We start from the raw sequence: 24425 nt of genomic DNA on the forward strand, positions 1-24425 counted from the left end.
TTCAAGTTTGAAGAGGACCAAAATCCTTCCAAAAGAAATTTTACAGATGTATCATTTTAGTCCAACAACATTGCATTGGTAACATCACAGCCATGCTACCTTGTCATACTCAGTGTTACTCTTCACATGTCAAAGGCCTTACTGAAGTCCAGGTAGACAATCTCCACTGCTATTCCCTTACCTGCCAGACCAGTCACTTCATCACAGAATTTCAGCAAGTTGATCAAACACGATTTCCTCTTGGTGAGTCCATGCTGACTACATTTGATCACTTTCTTGTTCTTCATGTACCTGGAAATGGTTTCCAGGTTTAGTTGCTCCAACAGGATCTGAATGGACAAAGACCTGCCCAACCTGTTCTGAATTACTTGTTGCCTTCTTTGAACCTGACTATTGATTTACCAAGGTCCCTTCCAACCTATATTACTCTGTGGTTCTAAGAAGAAATGTGAATATTATGTCAGCATTATTTTTTTGTTTTTATTTTTTTTCTATCACAAAACCTGTAATGAAACCAGGACGAATAAAATCAATCACAGTCAGATAACACTGTGATTCTACCAGCTTATATAACTTCATAGAATTATGCTTGTTTGCTTTCTTCACTACACTCTATCCCTGGAGATGGAGTTATTGCTGATCGATTTTATAAAGAAAGAGGGGTTTAAGTACAGAACCTCTGAGTGTATTGTAACTCAGAGATATTACATTGCCACCTATCAGCAGGAATACAATCAGATCTGAAGCACAAATTATTTGTTACTCAGATGTCATGGAAGTTCAAAATGATTTAAGGCTTATTTTACCTTGTTTTTTGTTTTTTTTTTTTTCCACATATCACAGACTCATTACAGTTGAACTTCATTTGCCTTTAAAATACAAGGCAGAAGATATTATAGTATTAAAGAAAAATCTTGACTGCAGACCTGAAGTTAGTGCTTTGTTCTATATTGCTTCACTGGAAACAGAAGAACTGTGAATGAATGAAATTCACACTTTCAGTCACACTGTATTGGTTACTTCACTACCCTCGGAGAAAGGGAGCATGCTGCATTGAACTTGCATCCAAAACAATGTGCCATCCTTAAGATGGAACTTCCACACAAATTTGTGGGATGGTGAATAGTCAAGTCTTTGCGTATTCCCTCAAACATCCACCTCATGCCATACTCACCAACCTTTCATCACTGTTTTATTAATTTTGTTGTTTTCTCTTTATGGCTAGATATATAACACAGCTTAAACAACATCTCCTATCCTGCTATTATTAAAAATCAATGATGAATACTTAGGTGATTCATACTTTTCCTTCAGTTATATTTCTGGGAACTAAATAATATCAACTATAATTTTCTCTTTTTTTTGCAGGAAATAGTCTCTAGTTGGTTGATACCTTTCTTGAAGATTTACGTCAAAAACTGACAAAGCTTTGCAGTTGAGGTCTCATAAATGTTGATTCAAGAGAAAAAATATCTCCCCATCTGCTGCAGACTACTTTGTATGCTTTATTATGATGTCTGACTTTTTCAGAGAGGAAACTGGTGATTTGTGTTCAGCTCATGCTCTATTATGACATCCACATCCTCTTCTAAAGAGCTGTTATCTGACTAGCTGTCACTCAAATGGTAACTGAGAAGTACATTACACCTTTCAAAATGTAGTGTCCTATTTAATGACAGTTTTCTGTCTTTTTTGTTTCGGTTTCTTTTTTTTTTTTTGGTGTGTTTTGTTTTGTTTTGTTTTTTAAGGCAAATTCTCCAGTTCTTCAAGATCACTTTGCTTTCTAAACCTGTGTACTTACAGTCCTTCCCAGTGTAGAAGCTTAAATATCAGACTTGGTATTTCAACATACAGCTTACTTTAAAAAAATGCACATTAAAAGAATTGTAGAAGTCTCTATACATCTTTCAAATCTGAAGTTGAAAACACTAACTAGTCATACTGTCCAATCAGCTCTGACCCTATCCCATAACATTTTAAGCAAGACAATGTTATACTCTGGCTTCTCTTCAGATCATATAAATCTTTCACCTTTTACTAAAGATTTCTGTGGAGAGGACCACTAATTTTAGTACCTGAGGGAATGGCAGGAAGATGTGCCAGGGGAGGTTTAGACTGGATATTAGGAAAAGGTTCTTCACCCAGAGGGTGGTGGAGCACTGGAACAGGCTCCCCAGGGAGGCAGTCACGGCACCAAGCCTGGCAATATTCAAGAAACACTTGGATAACACCCTCAGAGACATCATGTGGATTTGGGAATGTCCTGTGCAGGGGCAGGAGTTGAACTTGATGATCCTTGTGGGTCCCTTCCAACTCAGGACATTCTATGATTCTATGTTTTCCAGGGTTGCCAATGAGTGTCTCATATGTTGATTAGCCTTACTAATATATAAATAAAGAAAACCTTATTAAAGTCAAGATCTATAGCTACTCTGTTGCATCTTTTTTATTTTTTTAGATTGGAGGATATGGTGGTTGACCCTGGCTGGATGCCAGGTGCCTGCCAAGCAATTCTATTACTCCCCCATGTCAACTGGGCAAAAGGGATTAAAATACAATGAAAAGCTTGCAGATCAAGATAAGGACAAGGAGATCACTCATCAGTTACTGTCACAAGAAAAACAGACTTGATTCAGAGAAATTAATTTAATTTATTACCAATCAAATAAGAGTAGGGTAATGACAAATAAAACCATATGTCAAAAATATCTTCCCCCACCCCTCCCTTCTTCCCAGGCTTAACTTTACTCCTGGTTTTCTCTACCTCCTCCATGCCAGAGGCACAGAGGGATGGGGAATAGGGGTTGCGGTCAATTCATCACGTTTCTGCCAATCCTTTCTTCTCACATTCTTCCCCTGTTTCAGCGTGGGATGTCTCCCACAGGAGACAGACCTCCATGAACTTCTCCAGTGTAAGTCCTTCCTGCAGGCTGCAGTTCTTCATGAATAGCTCCAGTGTGGGTCACTTCCGTGGGGTCACAAGTCCTGTGAGCAAACCTGCTCCAGTGTGGGCTCCTCTCTCCATGGGTCCACAGGTCCTGCCAGGAGCCTGCTCCAGCGTAGGCTTGACATGGCATCACAGACTCCTTTGGGCATCCACCTGCTCTGGCAAGAGGTCCTCCATGGGCTGCAGGTGGGTATCTGCTCCACTGTTAACCTCCATGGGCTGCAGAGGGACAGCCTGCCTCACCATGGTCTTCACCACAGGCTGCAGGGGAATCTCTGCCCCGGCGCTTGTAGCACCTCCTGCCCCTCCTTCTTCACTGACCTTGGTGTCTGCAGGGTTGTTTCTCTCACATATTTTTACTCCTTTCTCTGGCTGCGGTTGTGCAGGGCTTTTTCTTCCTTTGCCGCCACCGTCGCTGATGGGCTCAACCTTGGCCAGCATCAGGCCTATCTTGGAGCCAGTTGGCATTGACTCTGTTAGACATAGGGGAAGCTTCTAGCAGTTCCTCACAGAAGCCTTGTACCCCCGCTACCAAAACCTTGCCATGCAAACACAAACCCAATACAGAGGTCCAAAGCTGCATGAATTATTCAAGATGAGATTTGATGCTGTAGCAAAATGGTGTTCTCTATTTTGTTTTCATTTGCTTCCATCTTAATTCTTAATGTTTATTTTATGTTTTGACTGCACTAACCATTCAGATTAAATTTCTGACATTATCTCTCATGATGCTAGTATTACCCTTATCTATCAGTTCAGAGCACATCATTTTATATGAGAAGTTAGAATTATTTTTCCTTGTGCTTCATTTAATATTTATCCACATCAAATTTCACCTGCCAGTTGCTCCATGTTATAAGATCTTTATTTTTTCAGAGTAGACCCTTTTCTTTTGGAACTCTTTGGATCTCTTTTGGAAGAAATCTCTGTTATTAATAAACTTTCTCACTCTACTGATATTACCAATCTCCAGCTTGTCTGTGAATGTGTCCAACAGCACAGCTCATTCCAGAACTCTGCTGCTGACTCTGTCAGTGCTGGAACTAACATTTTACTTGTATATCTAGTTTCTGGTTTTTTAGATATTTTTTTTTTGTCTGTGGAAGACCTTTTGTGCCACGGCTACATAATTTCTTCACGAAGTTGGTGACAGACTTTGAGAAAAGTCCTCGGAAAGTCAATACAGTATCAAGTGAGTCATCTTTGGGGAAACAATTCAATCACTCTTTCAGTAACACCAAAAGTTTGCTAAAGACATTTTTTTTTACAACCACCATGGTGGCTTTTCCCACATATACCACCACTATTCACTAATTCTGTTCTTTACTACCTTGGCCTGGATATTGGATTTACAAATCTGTATTTTCCTAGATCATATCTGAAACTTTATAAAAATTGGAAACCTTTGGGCCTCAGGCACAAAGGCATTTTTAAAGAAAAGTGTTAGACACCATTCTTCTTAGGTCAGGTATTTCAGTCTTGCCTTCCTTAAATCTTAGTCACTTGCTATTTTTAATTTTTGTCTACTTGTTCCATAGTCACAGCCATTTCTAGTCAGATGATGATGACTTTCAAACTTATTATTCTCTCTATCCTGTCTCCTGGTGCTTAATATGGCAAGGATGTAAGAGTTACTTAGCCACAGCTGTAAACTTCAGACTAAAACACATGGGGTTGCCTACAGCGGGAAAGAAAGAACAAGCAAACTCAAGCTCTTTTTCTTGTAAGCAAATGGCCTGTCTGGGCAGGACCCCTCGACATATAGCTGACTGTTGCAGTCACTCTTTACACCTTTTTTCCCTTACCTTCTGGCTGTCTTTACCTTTCAAAACCAGACTGGCTTAACATATTGAAAAGAAATAGCATAAAATGTCTTTGCTCTGGAACTTCTTGTGAATTACAAAGGCAACAATTTCTATGGTGACTGTTCTCAGGTGCTGAAGGGAAAGGGTAGTTGATAAACCATATTAAACTTAAAAATACTGAAATCTATTTATAGTTTTAAGCTCAGGTGGTGATATTAGACAGTGTTGTTTCAACTGTTCAGTGAGGGCAACTGGTGCATGACTTTCAGCATCAAAGGAGCGTGCCATCGTTCAGGGGTAAAACCAGTCCTTTATTATCACCTCCTTTTGGATCTGGCTAAGGATCGCTGTCAGTTCAAGGTCCTTCCTTTTGTTTTATGTGTCTTCATGAGGATGTTAACTATGATTGACAGTCATCTCATATGCAGGATAAAGACAATTTTTCTTATCTCATTGATTGAATGGTATTGAAATCTACAAGGAAAAATCCTTTTCATCATCTAATAAGATGCAATTTATGTTTAAGCATCTAGACCTCACAGCTGGACATTCATAAGTCAGATGCCACTCCAACATAAGCCATAATGGAACAACTTGGATTTTTTAGCAATGACAGCTTTTCTTCCTTAAACAGATTCCAGCCTACTAGTTCTAATTCTCTGATTTATGTCTTACCTAATCACAATAGTAAAACTCAGCCTGTCAGTTCAGGTCTCACTTAAACACCTATGATGTTCTGTAAACCTTCAGAGACTTTAGAAGACTCTTCACTCAATCCTTTCAAAAAATTCTTCAGCAGGCAGCTTAGAGTTCCTTTAGTTGGAGCACCCTTGTCATTAGGATCATGAAACTTCTCAGGATGCTTTATTACTTTTTTCTCACTTCAAGAATCAATTCATGCAGGGAGTGTGTGTGGACAGTTGTTATGAGAAAAGAGGAACCTTCATGTCAAAGATATTATAGCCCTTTCTAAAGTGTGCAGGGATTTCCAGAATCTTAGCTGGGTTTTGGTGGAGTTTTTTTTTTTCTTTAAATATCTATGAGACTATCCAGATCCTTCCTACATTATATTTTTAAACTCCCCAGAGTTATCTCCTAGAGGCTGTGTCTAAGTTTCAGCATACCTCTTGAGGGTCTCAGTTCTCAACACTCTTGAAGAAGATTATTTTCACAGAACTGCATGTTTCAAGAAATCATCCTATTTGTTCAGGTCCAATATTAAAAGGTTTCAGAGGAGGAGTCATTCTCACATGAAAACTGACAGTCAAAGCAATAGCAATCAGAATTTGCTATGAGTTCCTTGCTTTGTATCCTTCTACTGTAGATAGCCTGCATTCCATCAGAATTACCATGACCTTGAGATACATCTGTGTTCCAGATGACTGTCATTCTGGCTGGCAGCCATTATGACACCCCTACATTCTTCAAACAGTGGGAAATTATAGAAGCCTGTAAAGCTGATGCTTAGTAGTATGATCCTACAGCTATTGATTGCATGAAAATATCCAAGACCCATCACCAGCTAGCTAGGTAGTACAAAAAAGGTTTCTAGGAGTTCCCTGTAGCATTAATATGCATGTGGATTATAATAAATCAAAACCAAAAAACAACTACCCCAAAACAAAAAAAAAAAGAGGTTAGCAGCTAATAGCTAGAAATACTCAAGACAATTAATCCATATCTGTATTCGTCTGCTAAGTTTTTCTTTTCCCTCGGCATCCTTATTGCAGTTGCTTGATATAGGTTTCTGCAGTTAAAGGGGAAGGGAAATAGTATTACCTTTGAGAAAAGATCTTTTTCTTACAGATAGGTATATGCCTTCATTCTCAAAAAGTTATGTCTTAAATAAATCTTGCTGTAAACTTTACCACACCAGAAGTGTCAGACTCAGGGAAGAGTATTCCATTTTATGCCCTCTGTGAGTCTGTTTGCTCAAATTATAATGTGACTTTGCAGCACAAATTTAGGAAAGGCAACCAGTTCATTTCTCTGATTATTAAGCAATATTAAATATGCATAAATGTAGTGTCTTTCATCATCTTTTGTTCTTCATCGTGTTCTGTCAAGTCCACAGGTATTTTCTGGTCCTGACCTAACTTTTTAGTCAAGTCTGTCTATTGTTGGAAGCACTTCAGTTCTGTGGACTCAAAGCTGTAAAGAAAGCTAAAACTTTAAATGAATTATGCACATGGTGTAATTAAAATTGTGGTCTCCTCTTTACGCAGTGTGACATTAAATTCAAAGTGTTTAACATCAACTTTGCATTTTAAAAATACAGCTTTTCTCAAAATAACTGTCATGAAAAAAAAAAAATTTGGGGGAGCTTTGTAGAGAATGGTAAGGGCTTTGTACAGCTAAGTAAATATAAAAACAGACATGAAATCTGATGGAGTTTTAAAAATTATTGCAAGGGTTAGAATAACAAATCCCATTAACAGTCATAAAGTTATTTTTTGCTAAACAATCAGTAGTTAAGTAATCTGTTATTAGGCAGCTAACTCTGCATAGAATTGGACCACTTCACATCTGACAGCTACTGTGACTGAAACCAAAAAAGGCACACTCTATCTCCAGTTAGACTTAACATACAAAGTAATGACGATTTGATAATTAAACTTTTAGTTAATATCTTCATAACCAAACTGTACTTCATAACTATCTGTATTCTCTAGTAACAATTTACACTTGATAATGCCAATAATTTGGTTTCATGAACATTGACCAGGTGGTAGGTACAGGGGAAGAGAAAAAGAAGGAAAACTGAAGATCTGATACAACAAACAGATTAGCCAGAAGGCTGTTGATTTATTTAGCATAGTTTTTTTATATGATGCAAGTATGTTTTTAAAGGCCTAAAGCCTTTAAAAATAAGAAACAAATAGACTCATTATTAAAAGGAATAAAATAAGAGTATACTTAGGGATTCAAAGGGAACACATTGATAAACTTTTCAGTAAGTGCAAAGGAAATGCATACAAACAAAATCCAAAGAGACTAAGTAAAATGTAACCTCAGATTTTGTTTTGAATATAGTATAATTTTTGTTGATTTATGGTTGAACATCCAGAAGAACAGAAGTAAGTCAGCTATCCTGATAGATGACACTAGGCAATATTTGATCAGGTATTTTATTATCAGCTCATCGTGAATGCAAAATTTGCTTGCTGAGGTGTCAATGGTGTTGGTTTATAGTATAGGTAGGTATGGAACTTTTTATTATAAAGCGTTACTTCACAACTTAAACTAAAATATAAATCTTTACTTTTATTCCATATATTTATTTCAAATTTTCATGCATTTTGAAATCTAAATCATAAATTATACAGATATATCAAAGATCATGAATATGGAATGAGTTTATATGCATGCATGTACACATGCAAATAAAGAGACATTCAAGTAATGCATACTGATAGTAGAGAAAATATTTTCAGATAGTATGTTTATAAATGGAAAAATCAGATACTCAAAGTTAGTCTCTGCTTCCAAATGTTTTTGGGTGTGGCATAGCTAGCCACGATGTTTCTGATTAAAATTTCTCTTATTCTCTAAATGCAATAGATCATGTTCCAATATCCATGCTTCTGCATTTCTACTGTCATGTACACTTAAGCTATATAATTGTAAAGAACAATAATGTGTTGATATCCAATTTGAATTAAGCTTTTTAAAAGGTACACATACCTGTGTCGTTGTTAAGACACAAGAAAGAGGAAGAACAGTTTTGTGACTAAATGAAACACAGGTTTTGGAGACCAAGGCCAGTTTACAGCTGCTCACATCAGATCAAAGAATGAACTCTGTTAACTCTGTTTTGAATATGTAGGCAACAGGGTTCTTTACTATAAAAATGGTACCAAAATGTTACAAGTGTTGATATTTGTCGAAGATTGTAAGCTCCTTCTGCTATAGAAACACAAGTAGTCATCACCTTTAATCATATTACCACGCAAATGAAACTAAAGGTTGATATCAGAAATTCAGTATAATTTAATCTGCTAAGGTTGAATCTACTGTTATTTTTAGGACTCCTGATTGCAAAATGGTAACTCAGCAAAAAGAAATCAAAATCTTGTTCATGGGCAAAGAGGAAGCATGCAATATATATAAGTAAAGCCAAGAATTAATTGTTAGTATAATGGAAATCTAACATTTTAATGCAGAAATATTATTAGTCTACATCTAATTATTACAGAAAAAGAAGGAATAATAGTGCAGTTAGCGTACCTTTACACAGAAGTCTCAACAGTAATAACAACTATAGATATAACACTATTAAAATTGTAACATAGTCTGAGTTTCTGTCTCTTAACATTATGCTTACCGTTCCATTGCTCCTCTAGGTCTTAAAGTCAGTAGTTTTTGACTGCTGGAGATGTTAACATAAGTCATCAGCCTCTGCAGTCTTCCATTGGCATGAATATGATGATGATGTTGCTGCTTTCTTCTTGATCCCCTAAGATCCACTCTTGGTCATTTTTCTAAGTTTTCTAACACACTTTTATACCTTTCTCTTCCTGTATTGATCTTCAGCTACAGATCACACTGCATCCAAATTTACTTTTATATGGTATGCTTTATGTATATTAGATACTATTTTTTTTACTCTCTTTGTTACCCCTAAAGACAATTATGTCCAGCTCCAGGTATACATTTCTTCATCTACAGTGAGTCATTTATAGCTGTGGAGTACGCACTGCAAGCCTGTATTTCATCTCTTGGCATCCCATGCTGTCTGCCCCTGCAAACTGCATCCTGTCTATTTCTCAGACCCTCTGTAGTAATTCCAAACTCACACTCCCTTATCCTACATAATTTTGTAAAAGTCATAAATATCTCATTCTAATAGAACAACTACTTGTTACAGCTTTCTGTATAAAAATACAATTGTACTATGCAAAGATAAACATAAGTAAACTAGCCGTAGACACTGGTAAATAAAAGAAATTGCTGTGTTAGAAATGAAGTAAAACAAGGCTGCAGTCACACTAAGAAAAATTCAGACAGGGCAAACCTGGAAAACATCAGTCCTGAGGCCTTGCAAATTCAGTACGAAGTTTGTGACCTGTTACTAGGAATGGCAATACTGCATTACAGGGCTACATGGTTACAAGATAGTAGGGGACCAGAGGTGGAACAGTGAAGTCAGCTATAACAGAGTGTTATTCTGGGTGACTGATTTGGCATTCTAGTGGTGGTTGGATGTAGTGAGGTTTAGTAATATGTAGGTGTATTTACACATATTATAAGAAAACAACCACAGTATAAATAAATGTCTGGTTTCATGATGTTCGCTTCTATCACAGCACATATTAAACGGTTGTTAGGTTTTTTACTTCTCAGCTAAAGGATGACACCAAATATTTATTTCTCATAAATTACTCTTCCAGGAGTCCATGTTCAGCAGTAAAATATTTCTGAATTATCACTGCACTGTAAAAAACAAACAACCCCCAAAGCCTAGCAAAGCTTTTACACATATTTGTCTGTCTGTATACATTATTTGACTATATGTTTGTGTATATAGACTACACATTTTTATATATCTATGGATAGGTGAAGGTATTGTGTTTGGTGATACTAATTTGTTGTATTCCGAAGGCCCAAATTGCTCTCTGCTATGTGTGTATGGCAATCTGCTGCATTTCATAATACACTCGTTTTCATTTTCATCTCAGGTTATAGAGACTTAATACCGTTTCTTGGTCAAGTATTAAAAAATAGTTCTAGCCTTCAGGGATATTTTGTTGTCTGCTTTTGTTATGAAGTGCTGAGACACAGTTTCATCAGGTTTTCTCAAGGTCTTTGATACAATGCTGTTATTTTTGTTCAAGATGGATCAGTTTTAGTGAAGACTAAACCTGAACATGATTTCTCCAAATCAATGCCCCCCCCAACTGTATTATAAAACCTTATTCTGCAGCTCTATGAAATAAAATAATATAATGCAAGTGTCAGTATGTATTCTAAATATAATGAAAGCATCCTGTGCTTATACTTTGGGGATATGTTACAGTATTTTATGAAATATTGCATCTTTACACTTACTTACATGGAAATTATGATAATAAAATATGAGAATGGATTACTGTGATCTTCCTTACAATTTCAAAATCATAACAAATGTGATAGTCTATATTTCTAAGATGTTCAGTGATTACACTTTGCTTTTAAGGCTTATGTGTAGTAATAGATAAACAAAGAAGAAAATGTAGGAAGATAATAACATTTTGTTAGTCAGCTAAAAAAAGACGAAAGTAAACCTGAACTCCACCTAAGTGTTTTGCAGGTTTCATTGACATGTAAGTAATATTTGCAACATTATCATATCTTAAAATCTCATATCTTAAAATCTACTTTACTTGGTCACTGGCCCAGATTGTCTAAAGAAATTTTACACTGTATTTAAGTTTCTAGCCAATATCTTCATGTTTCTATATGAATAAGAATTTCAACAAGAAAGTCATTAAGCGCACATCTTTGGAAGTGAGCTAGCTTATTTAAAACTAGTTTAAAAATCTTTGAAATTTATCTGCAAAGACATTCTTCCTTTTTTTCCCTGTTATTTTATTGACAGCACATTTTGCTATTCAGTAAAATTAAAATACTTTTTCTGGAGTAAATTGTTTATATATTATACACTATGATTTAAAAGTAAGTCACATAATACTGCAGAGGGAAAACAGCAGCTACCCTTTTCTACTATTCTTTTTACATTTTAATGGAGATTTTACAGAATCTCCTCATTGTTTATTCATTACAGATGATGCCTAAGCAAACTGAGAGAAACTGTTCTATTTACCCATATATAATTTGAATTAGATCCAAATAATGGCTTGTGCCCCAATGTGTTCTTACAGGGCACTATTACCTGCATATTTGACCGATTGCCATATGGTTTTGAGACTAATGACCAGAGGTTATCTTCGCTGATTATGGTATCATTTTTTACCAATATAGGTCAAGAATAGCTCTACTCAAGTGCTTACAGGTGCAAAGATGTAAAATCAAGGTAGATGATATAAGAATCAAGCCTGTAATCCTTAAACTCCATCGTATTTACCACCTTCTCTTAACACATATAAATTTCGTGGCACAAAATGGCACAGGATGAAAATAAATATATTAATTATAACTGAGATATGAGGGACATTTTCAACATAAGTATAGAATTTGAGAATCCATTCAGGTGTGGGAGATTAGTTTTTAAAGCTGATGTAGGTAGACTTTTATTACCAAAAAGATTAAATATGTAATTATGTTTTGTGTTGTGCTTTTTATTTTTGTAAATATAAACTATGATAAGCGTTGCTGAACAAGGCTCAAAATGTATTTGCTGTCATCACTGTCATTTTTCTTATGGCTTTTGGGAGAAATTATTGTTTTCTCACCATGATCACTCCTAGAATATTAATATCTAATATAGTTAGATGCAAATACCTTAATAAGTAATTTTATTAAAAGCAATTTTAATGTTTCAATTTATAATGCTAAGACAATTCTCCTATATTGTTGTGGTGGGTTGACTTTGGGTGGCTGCTAGGTGGCCACTGAGCTGCTGTATTGCTCCCAATCCTCATCAGAACAGGGGGAGAAAATAAGATGAAGAAGCTGTTGGATCGAGATATGGACAGGGAGATTACTAACTAGTTACCCTCAGGCCCAACATTTCTACCTCCCTACCCCACCAAGCAGTGAAGGGGGGTAAGGAATGGGGGCTGCAGTCAGTTCATTAACAGCTCCTCTCTGCCTCTCCTTCCTCACACTTTTCTCCTGCTCCAGTGCGGGGTCCTTCTCGTGCTATATAGTCCTTCACAAACTGCTCAAATGTGCCCATCTTTCCCACGGGCTGCAGTTCATGGTTCCTTTCTTTGTTATGTGTGGCCAGTAAATTAGAAAGTTTGGTGTCACATGCTAACGTTCTTACTAATGTCTAGACCGCAGGGGGTTCAAATCTTTCCAAAATAGCAAGACTGTTTGTTTGGTTTAAATTTTCATTAATTTTCTGGCTCAAAATATACAATCTATTTTTATACGAGGTTACTTAAGTTTTGTTGTATACAGAATATAATCACAGTATTTGTTGGAAAAAAAGTAATTTTGTGAGATGAAACAAACAGGTATGACAAACTTCCGAAAGCTAACCTATTTGTGAGGTAATAATTTGAACAATCTCCTTTTAGTAGATTGAGGTATTAGATAAAGTGATAGGAGGATATTTCAACATGAAAATTCTTATGTATTCTGTTTACCTCAACAGGGCTAGAATTTTAGCCTTGAATTTTGGTTTACTGAAGTAATACAGTAAATTATTTAGAAAATAATTTATTATTTCAAAAGTACACTTGGGCCAACAAGCCATGTAGTCATATGTTTACAAAACACAGTTGTATGTATACAAAACACAGTAGGAACTAAAGCTTTGGGGAAAATGTAAGTTTCAAAGTTAGTTTAAGTTAATCTGGAAATATGAATGCCAAAGTTTCATATTAATAAATTTTTTAATTCATAATTTAAACACAGGGCAAATTTATTTGTATGGTTTTATTCAGAATTAAATTAACAAACATACATTCAGCCATAGTTCATTCATTTTCATCATGTACATAAAAATCTTGTATGTATAAATATATATAAGCAGTTTATATGCCTTAACATTTTAATTAAGAGGGTTTCTATTTAAAGCAGGGTCCTTTTTATGACATGAAACACTTCAGAACAGAAGAGATACAATTCATTTGGCCATCCTCAGGTGTCTATGAGATGCTCAGGTATTCAAGATGTCCATGCAAGTTTAGTAGGTATGACACAGGAAAATCCATACCCTTCTGGAGAAACAGAAGTTAGGCAGGAGGCAAAGGCATTTTAAATGACAGAAAACATCTGAGTATGGGCATCTGAATTTAGCCCAAAGAAGGATACGCTATATCCTGACTTACTGTTTGCTTTTCCTCTAAATGTTCATTTCCATAAATATGATTTTCCATTAACACAGTAACAGTAACATACCTGCTTTATCAGAGTTTCTAACTTGGCTCAGTATGGCTCAGACCTTTCCATTTTCTATTCTGAATATCATTATACAGTAGTTGAACTCTGAGATTGTATACATTTCTAACAAATTAATTCCACTGATATATTTTTCTGAGGCATTTACTTCTATAAATATTTAGGCATCTCCCTGTACCTCTGGAGGCTTTCCAGTATTCACCTGAATTGCCTGGTTGCACAATACAGTGTGGTGCCAAGATTTGTCACCCTTCTAAATTAAATAGCTTGTGCCTTTGGAACTATTTTGCCATAATAACAAGAAATGGACAAGCTGAAGTACTCTACTTCTCAGAGAAAACAGGTGCTTATGGACCTCTCTGCTACTGTTGACAGTCTGTTAGTACTGAAGAAAACAATCTTTAAAATTCGTTTCATAGCTATAGAATGCATTAAATATCAGCTTTACCCAACATTAGCCAAAAAATTAACATTTTAGTAGAACTATTTAATTTGGTTGTAAAGATATATATTTCCCATAATGAATTCTTGTGTAAGGTCATGAATACAAACACTGCTTTGTTATTTTGTTATTTTGTTATGGATATCTCCTGGATATTCCACTGGCCAATACATCATTACAAAGGCATATAAATACCCTCAAGTTATCTTGTACAATGATGTTTGTGTTGAGACATATAGAATTCATTAGATTTTATTTAATATCTACCTTTTCTGAAGTTTGAATGTTTGTCATATTTTGTTCATGTTTTACATGACGTTTAAGTAAGAAGAATTAAAATGTCAGAAAACTCTTGAGTAATTATGCTGTTAAATAAGTAATTTTCAAGGACCTGAAATGACCTGCCTGAAGTACTACACAGTAATAGCAGAGCTGAGATCTAACTCTCCAGATTCCTACCTAGGGCTCTGTCTAGTGAATGATTTTTGTTTGAATAAATGGATGTACACCTTTGATCTGTAAGCACTTCTTCATGTAGCCCTTTACTTCTTGTGCTCTAGCAAGCCACATACCTACTTTGGATTAGTTCATAAATTGATCCTATTTTTAAAGACTGTAGGAAGTAAGACAATAGTCAAACAGGGTAAACTAAGGATGTTTCTCCTGCTTGAATTTCTGAAGCCAAAAAGAATCATGTGCTCATATAACAAGTAAAGTTCTGAGCCCTTATTTAAACTGGAGCTCTTCTATGGTGATTCATGTATTCTTAGTTTATATATAACTTGTTTTTAACAAATGCTAACTGGGAGCTTTTAATTTTCAAATTTAAAGAACAGTATTTTCAGATCTTGTTTTGAACAGCGAATCTAAAAATATTTCTTCAATTTTTATCAGTGCTGTGCCTTTTCCACAAGTGGGTGCTGCTCACCATTTTAGAAAAAGTGCTTAAAATGTTTCAGAAAAGATCTCCAAAGATATAAGCACAGTTGGAATTATTTTTCATGAATGGCAAGGGAAGGTAGTAATGAATGCATGCTTTTTTTGCCTTCTTTTCCATCGTTCTGTTAAAAAAAAAAAAAAAAAAATAAAATATCATATAGTGTTTCTTGAAAGCTTAAACTTCCATATTTGTTTCCTGCTGATATTCTGATAGTTGGAGCAGCAGCAGGAGCAAAAATGAAAACCATATACTTGGCATTTTCCTTTGGCAGAAAATGAGAAATAAAAGAATGTGCAGAAGAATATCAGAGAATTGTCTTTAAAATTGTCCAGAATGATGAATTTCAACCTTTTAGTGTGAGCATATCAATGACTGTCTCCTCTTGCACTTCTTTTTAACTATTGTTTTAATTTTGATTTTCTCTTTCAGACTTAAATTAATTGATAATTCTTTAAAAATATGACTCATAAATTTGTGAAACATTCATTGTACTTTGGTATTCAACTTAAAATTTTACTTTTATTGCTTTATACTATTCAGTGTATTTAGAAATGGCAACATATTTTTCTATATATAAAACAAACCAGAATAAAAAGAAGAAAAATATCTTAATGGTTAAGATGGTAAACTGAAACTTGACATGATGTCTAGACACTATTGCTGAAGATTAAAACCTAACTTGGCAACAAGCTTTTTATGTGACTGATTAACAGATTGTGGCAGTTCTGTTAACTCTGAAATAATCTTTGTGTGTGTGTGTGTGTCTCCCTCTACACAGGAAACAAAACTGTGTTTAATAATGTGCTCATTGCCTTACTGTGGATCTATTTAAATGACTTAAATACAAGATTTGTTATAGAGCTATTTTACATAATCAACAGCTACCAGTAAAAATGGCACTTCATAGTAACAGGAATTTTATTATTGTCATTTTTACAGTTAATTCTATAGGTTTTTTCTAGTTGTAGCTTCCAGCCACCCTATGTCCATTCTCACTATATCTACGTTTTCAGAAGGCAATTCCTTATAGAACTATTCTAAGATCAGAGTCAAATCACTTAACCTTTACTACATAAACAAAATGAACTGATTTTCTTAAGATTATTCCTACTGCTTTCTCTTAAAGTTCTCAAAATATTTGGCTGTAATTAACTTGCTGAAGAATGACTATGGCAAGTACATTCAATGTAGAGAATACGGAAGAGGTATATATTATCATAGACAATCCAAAGAATTAAAAGTGATGGAGAAAAAGACAATCTGTGTTTACTTGCATGAGAAATATTTGGGGCATGGAGCAGGCAGCTGGTGATGCTCATTATAAAATAAACTATTGGATTTGAAAATTATTATATTTTAATTCTTGTGATTAAACTATTAATTTTTTTTCTTTTATAAAAAGGCATCAGCACCTTTTATTTTACATTATTATTGTTATTTGATATAGTATTACTTTTATTTGTTTTTATCTTTATTTAATTTTTACCAGGTGTGCTTATTAGGTTAATTTTCAAGTCATTACTGGTGGTTAATAGGAAAATAAGTTCCTGAGAATGAGAAATATAAATCATAATGCCAATGTTGAAAAACAAGCAAATCTATTTTTATACTTGCTTTTTAAGTAACGGCAATTGTTGAATAAAGGTAGTACCAAAAACCTTCAATATTTCTTCAAAATAAGAAACAATCTAAGTGTTTTCAGTATATTGGCTGTAACTCAACAAAAACTGAAGGTATTAAAATTTTACTGGATAGGCCCTTCTTTTTTGGCATAAGTTTTATTTTGTTTGTTTGGAGGTAGGCTATTTCAACCTGGGAATTGTTAGTTATTCATTTTGTGTATTATTAATTGCAGCTGTACCTAAGCCAAATTATTAATAATACTGCTGTGATTAATTGTTTACCTTTTAAGGGCTTTGAGGCAAAATAAATAACTTGTTTCATAAGGGAATATGAAAAAACAAATTTTTTTCCCTGTCTTTCACTTTATAAAATTCAGTCTTAAGGGTATCAGCTACTCTATCATTTCACTGGTTTAAGAGGAAATTCTGTCATTAGGTATTCTATATTTGAAAACAATTTACATTTTCTAAATTAATAACAGTTTTACATATATATTTTTTATATATGAGATGAAATATCTTCATTGAATCTCAAGCAAATTCCTTGATGGGATGAAAATCCACATAGACTTCTTTATTACCTCTGATGGGTTAAAATTATGCTGAATCATCTTTATTATCTGGAAAATAGCAAGTTATCTATAACTGGAATACAATTTATATCTAACTTTGGAAGCTCTTGCTAGCTAAAATGTCATCATCTGGATGCAAAATTTGCTGTGAGTGTTATTATATATACCCATGATTTGTGTATGGGCACAGGCATCATTTCCTTCTGGTACAACTAATTTTCTTAATTCTTTTCCTATCCATTTATGTTGGACACATTAGAGATCTATATATGGAATGGATGTATTTCAATATCCATTAACATTTACAGTCGAGGTATACATCTTAGGAATCCTGTATCAGACACTAGTATAGCTTGGGCCAGTGCGAACATTGAGGGAAATTTAGGCAGAACTGTGAAAATAAACAAGATTTTTATATATAAGAATAAATATACTTTCTTTCAACCGAATTATCTCTTTTAAAGCTCATAATTTTCATTTTTTCTCTTCTTGCTATTCTTACTTTGACTAATAATACTTCAATTCAGTACATGTTTGAGGTTATAACCACAACTAGGCTACTGCTAAATTGTTTATGATTTTGGATCTGTCTTCACTTTTAAGGTAATAGTTATACAGTTCTTGACTCTTCTAGATGAATCTTTAAAATGCTTTTTAGAAGAAACCTAAAATATTGTGTGTCTACTTATATGTAAAAACACCCACCTTTTCCAAATATATATTTTTAAACAACAAATATTGTAAACATCATTCTCCCCTTGTATTGCATACAAGCTCAAAAGTGAGTGAACTTCTTGTAAAAGTAAACACAGAAAGAAAGAAAAGAAATGCCACCAGAAACAAATTTAGTTGTCCTTGATGCCTTTCAGTTTTATATCATTTCAAGGAAGATAGTCTTACCTAACAAACAGAGAAATTAATTAGGAATTTGGATAATACTGTTTCTCAGGCTATTGAATTGCCTTTCACAACTTATTTTATGGCTATTTCAGACTAAAATTGCAGAAAAAGGACTGCCTTACTTTGAAAAGCATGTTGATATCTTCTGAGTAAAATTCTTTCTAAACCAACTCTTACCATTCCTTAAAAAAGAAAAGAAAAATCCTCTATCTTTCCAGAGTCAGTAATTAAAAGAAAAAGAAGAAAAAAACCAATAACAACAAGAAAACCCCTTCATCTCTTTTTGGACATTTACCTTATTTTAATGTGAGCAGAGGTGGAAAGGCCTATAGAGGGAACTGTAGATAATGGGCAACATGTAGTGCAGGAGCAAACTTGGCGATATGTAAGGTAGTGTCATGGGTTAACCCCCATACGCAAATCAGCCTCACTCAGCTGTGCACTCCCCCCACCCTCCCAGGGGTATGGGGGAGAGTCTTGGAAGGGTAGAAGAGAGAAAACTCATGGGTTAAGATAAAGAGCATTTAATAGGGCAAGCAAAAGCTGCACATGCAAGCAAAGCAAAACAAGGAATTCATTCACTGCTCCCCATGGGCAGGCAGGTTCAGCCATCTCTGGGAAAGCAGGGCTCCATCATGTGTAATGGTTACTTGGGAAGACAAACACCATCACTCCAAATGTCCCCCCCTTCCTTTTTATTCCCCCAGCTTTTACTGCTGAGCACAGCATCATATGGTGTGGGATATCCCCTGGGTCAGTTGAGGTGAGGTGTCCCAGATGTGTCCCCTCCCAACTTCTTGTGCACCCCCAGCCTGCTCGCTGGTGGGGCAATGTGGGAAGTAGAGAAGGTCTTGATGCTGTGCAAGCAGTACTCAACAACAGATAAAACATCCGTGTGTTATCAACACTCTTTTAATCACAAATCCAGAACAGCCCCATACAAGCTTCTGTGAAGAAAACTAGCCAAAACCAGTACGAGCAGTCACCAGTTTCACACTTGGTATAAGACAGAGTTCCACTAGCACATGTGTGCATTTTTGAAGATGTTTGCTTGATCTGCTTGTAAATATGAGAGACAACTTATGGGTAGTTCTCTTTTCTGCCCTCGTCTTAAAAGAAAAAATTTTGCTCTCACTTTTTACTTTGTATTTAGTACATTCAATGCATAAATTTCTAACATATTGAAGAGATAATAGAATAGGTCTTATTAGTAGTGAAAAGAACATGTACACTTAGGAGTTTTGGAAGTGTCACCTTGCCATGTTCCCTACTGCTTATTCCAGGAAGAGTGCCCATACATAAATTTCTGCTACTACAACTCCAGTGCTGCTTTTCTCCATTATTTGCTATAGCAGTTATGCCAGCAGAAGTACAAAGTGTGGGAGTGGCTAGGATAAAGGAAAATGTTTTTAAGGAAAAGTAATTATGACGGGAAATTCACTTGCAGAGCTTCCATTAGATGCCTCCTTAGCTGTCTCATATTTTAAAGCTTTTTATTTTCATAGTCTGTTTATCTAATCATAAGTAATCATTCTGAATTGCTTGTAAGGGAATTTTATCTCATACATTTCAGAAAGCAAACAGGATCATTCTTCTGTAAGAAGTATAATTGATCATCCAAAACCAAATATAATAGGTTTGGAAGTAATTTTTTTGTTTTCAGTTTTTATTAATGAAAATTAATATTTTCTTTATTTTAGTCAGTTCAGAGTAAGCATATTTAATGATGATGATCACATTAGTATTATTGGAATTTTTTTGATTGCAAAACAACATTGAATCTGAAGAAGTGTCTTGGGGCTTCTTTTTTCCACCCACTATATAAATCAATATTATTTAACCTCATATGAGTTATTTGTTGTTGCTGATACTGGTTCAATCCTTTTAAGTTTTCCCACGCTGTATTCATAACTGTATCCATACATAACTGTCTTACATTCTTTCTCAAAAATAAACCGTCAAACAACCCTCCTTCCATCTAACGAATCTTAAAAATCCTTCTGATGATTCAGAGCTTTATCTACAGATGAACTAATTTTACCTAAATATATCTGTGTAAGTGTGAGTCTCCCATAGTCAACCAAAATCCCCATAGTCAATGGAAAGTGCAGCTCTAAATGGCAGTTTGGCCCACCTTAAGATAGGTAATGTGACTTGTGTTATGTCATTTTGTCTACTGACGGTAAAAAGAGCCATGATTAGACTGGGTGCTTAATATTTACATGGTAAAATTTAGGTTTTATGAATCAGATTAAAGGAATTTAAGTTAAAATTCTTAATTTTCAAGCATTTTAATATCTTTCCAACACATTTTATATATTAGCATAGAATAACAATTATCATGGAAGTGAAGAAAACAAGATTTTGTTTACTAGTGACATATCATATAAGCTTAGCCAGGTCTTTAAATCTTTCATTATGGTTTATATCCAATTACTTTTTTAAACTTATATTATTAAAGAGGTGAACGTTCACATTTGTTTTTAAACTGTAATGTAAAAGAATTTGTGAGTCTAACTAGATGGAGCATATTTAAATAATACGTTACCATATTTTCTCATGGAATAGTCTATCAGGTTTCCCCCAAACATAAAATAAAATTTGCATTAAAAGTAAAAGTCTCATATACGTAATTATTTTTATTGCCATTAACAACTCTGCTTTTATGCTTCTACATACTTTTCTTATTTTTTTTTTTAGTCTTGATTTAGTAATGAAGTTTTGCATGTTAACCACTGTTATAGTCTAGGAATACTAGAAAATACATCAGCAGATGAAAATGTATATTATTTCATCTACAGCGTATTGCCTGAAATTCTTGTGATTATTGCAACATAATGTAGATAATGCAGTACACTTTATCTCAAATTCTGACAGGTCTGCAAAATATGCTGTAAAGGACCTATATTAGATCACAAAACAAAACCCCTGACCCATTCCCAAAATAATTGTGCAGCAATTTAAGTTAATAATATTTTTCATTGCTATGGATTACCTAGGACAATTTAGCTTTTCTTTAAACCTCCCACTCCTTTACCTTTTAATGACACTCCTGTAAAAATTAACTCAATTTTAAAACATACAAGGTGTCTCCGTCCTGAGCCAATTTTAGCATACCTTTAAAAACATAAAAATAGCAGAGATGGCAAAGAAAGGTATGAAAAGCAAGACATGAATTTATACCAAGAGGCAACATATTATCTTACATTAATGGGTATTTTATTAAAAACAGGCTTTTCTTTGTTTTAGAAACTGAATTGACACAGTTCAATGTAAGGCTCATCTACTTTAGCAGTGCAAGTTCCTTTCTGAAGTTGACAGAATTTGTCTTTTACCATTCCAACACAGAGAAATTAGATTTCTTGGCTTTCTTTTTTAATATTCAGAAAGTTTAAACTGCTAGCTTTGCTTGGATGCTGCCTTTTTAGAGGGCTAAAATTTGATGAGATTAATTCTGTTTTGAAGATCACATAGAAATAAACTTAAGTGGATGGAAACCATCATGATTTTTTTTCACCTTGCTGTCAAAATAGCAGTATAATATGGCTGATGCAGAAAGCCCAAATCTGACCCAAATATTGTTTTTAGCCACAGAACAGAAGAAAAGTTAATTGCATATTCATTCAATGGCTGAAGCTGTGTGAAACTCTGCCCAGGGGTATATGCAAAATTTAGTATAAAGATAAAATGAATAATTTCTTGGAAAATTACTGTGACACTTTTGTATCAAGTTGTCTGCAGAAACCTTGGTATCAAAATATGAAAAGGTGCAGCGTACATATGTATACATGCATGTAATCTGCTACTACTTCTCACCAATAGAGAACTCTAAAAAGTGGTTGCCTCAGAAATTTATTTATTCTGTACAAAACTAAATCCATTCTGTATTTTATTTTATCTTATACAATTATAATTTCAGTAAATTATAAATACATTTTTAATTTTCTGTGCAATTAGTGATTAGACATTGAGTGAAATCATAGTTTATTGTTAGTAATTTATGTAAGGAAATTTCTGCTTTTGTATGTCTGTGCACCAGATTCCTCCACCTTCTTATGAATTGATAGTTCATACCTGCCCTCTTATTATTGTATAATTCAACAGACAAAAAGGTTTTAACTTCATATACTTCCACTATTATGCTATGTACTTTTTTTATAATTGTTATAGTAAAAAAAAAATTTACTGCTGTTTATAACAACTTTTCAGTAATAAGAACAGTTACCACCAGTTAGAGGTGACTGGCATCTTTAGTATATCATACCTCTAAAACACTATTGCAAAGACTTTGCTTTTGGTATTAGAAAATGCAGACATTTCTCCACCTCTGCTTTTTCTCTATATCTTTCTTTAATCAAATAAGACTAGCTGAAGTAATGAGTGAGTGCTTCATGACTTAACTTATGGTAGCCAAATAATTGTTTTTAAGAATAAAACAGATCAGATAACCTGTGGGTATGTTTTGAAATAACTGACTTATTTGATTTTAATAGGTCATAAAGCTTGCTTTTGAAGAGTTTGAACTGGAAAGAGGCTATGATACTCTTACTGTTGGAGATGCTGGGAAAGTTGGTGATACCAGAACAGTGTTGTATGTGTAAGTACAGAATTTCAAAGATTTTCCTTGGAAATTTGTTGTCACATATTGTTTCTTCTGGGTCATAAGATATCTATTTAACTTTGTAATTTTAATGTATGTAATTTGTTTATATAATATAAGCTTAAAATTTGAGTACTGTCAAAGAAAATTGTTCATTACAGAATTGACTCCAGATCTTTAATAACATCTTTATAGGCTTTATTCTCAGAGATCAAAAAATGCAAGGAAATGAAATTGGATATTTTTAAAACCTTAAAAGTTTCTTTTAAGGAACAAGTACTAGCTGTATAACTCTATTCAGAAGCAATTGATGGAATAAGAAAAAGTCTTAGATTTCAGGAAACAAAAAATACAACTTGTGTAAAATAACCCGTTGATTAATTTGAAAATTTATATACTTGAAAGTGAATTTGTGAACAAAATTTTCTTGAAAGCACATAGGCTACTGTTCAGTAAAGTTAAACATGTTCATGGATTAATGTAATGTAATATAATATAAAGAAAACATATAGTAATATATTAAATATGTAGAAAGTGTAGCAACTTACATAAATTTGAAGCAAAATTCCAAACTAGATATCTAATCTTAAAATACAGCTCTTTAATACTATCTGGACTAATGGCAAAAATAGAATCCTGTACAGCTTGATTAATCTTATCTGTCTTAACCATCTCGTTTTGGTTGCATATGCTAATTTTCCTTACTTCATAATGGGAGCTTGTGGTCACAAGATATTTTAGTTGTAGATTTTATAGGGTTAAGTTAGCATATCAATCCTGATCAGAGAATACAGAACAAAATTACAGGATTAATAAATCAGCAATGACTAAATAAAATAAACCAGCAGCATTTATTTCATAATAACATTACTTGACATTGTGCAGAATTCTACTGGATAAAGACAGTTTTGACTATATTTGATAAAAATAATCCATCATCATTTTACATTTTGAGTTTTTTAATCCATATGAATTATTGAAATGTTCATTTTACATAATTATACAAAATGAGTACACTTAACTCCCACAGATTTTATTTTAAATTAATTAGAATATTTTTTGAGGGACAAGTCTGAGGACACATTTTACCTATTTCTTTATAGTTTATAATATTTATTAATAGCTACTTTCTGAACTATGATGTCATAGTACATAGAATTAGGTACCCCTAGTTTAATTTGTCTTAAGAGCTAGACTGAAAATTATTGGATTATTTGTGTGATACATGTTTTTTGGTTGCAGTAGCAACTAGCTACTGTTGAGTAAATCGAATTCCATGTTCTGAGTACCTGAAAAAGAAAACAAGATAAAAAAAGAAAACATTCTGAGAACTTAGTCTTTAACCTAATAGGAAAAGACTTGAACTGGGATTGAGAATTTCAACACCCATACTTATTTTTTCTTGTATTTTGCAGACCAATTAAATATTGCAACAGTCTTTCTGGGGATGCTAGTTTAACCGCTTGTGACTGACAAAAGGGTTTGCAGTTTTTCCTTTTTGTATTGGGATACATTTTGGCTTCCAGGGATCTCAAAACTCTTTCACAGTCAAGTTTTTGAACTTAGTAATTTTGGTACCCCAAATTGT

At 34.0% G+C, this 24425-nt stretch overlaps 1 protein-coding gene and 1 non-coding gene across 2 annotated transcripts in view; both read left to right on the forward strand.

Moving 5' to 3' along the window:
* CSMD1 (CUB and Sushi multiple domains 1) overlaps positions 1-24425 on the forward strand; it is a 1235979-nt gene that overhangs the window by 848342 nt on the left and 363212 nt on the right. Inside the window, exon 11 of the mRNA XM_064447944.1 lies at positions 22731-22834. Coding sequence (XP_064304014.1) covers positions 22731-22834 — 104 coding nt within the window. The remainder of the gene's footprint in view (positions 1-22730; positions 22835-24425) is intronic.
* On the forward strand, positions 1994-2079 carry LOC135312926 (U5 spliceosomal RNA). Its single transcript, XR_010372540.1, has one exon. It is a non-coding gene; the product is annotated as a U5 spliceosomal RNA (small nuclear RNA).

Source organism: Phalacrocorax carbo, chromosome 3 (genome assembly GCF_963921805.1).
Source record: "Phalacrocorax carbo chromosome 3, bPhaCar2.1, whole genome shotgun sequence".
Classification (NCBI taxonomy): domain Eukaryota; kingdom Metazoa; phylum Chordata; class Aves; order Suliformes; family Phalacrocoracidae; genus Phalacrocorax; species Phalacrocorax carbo.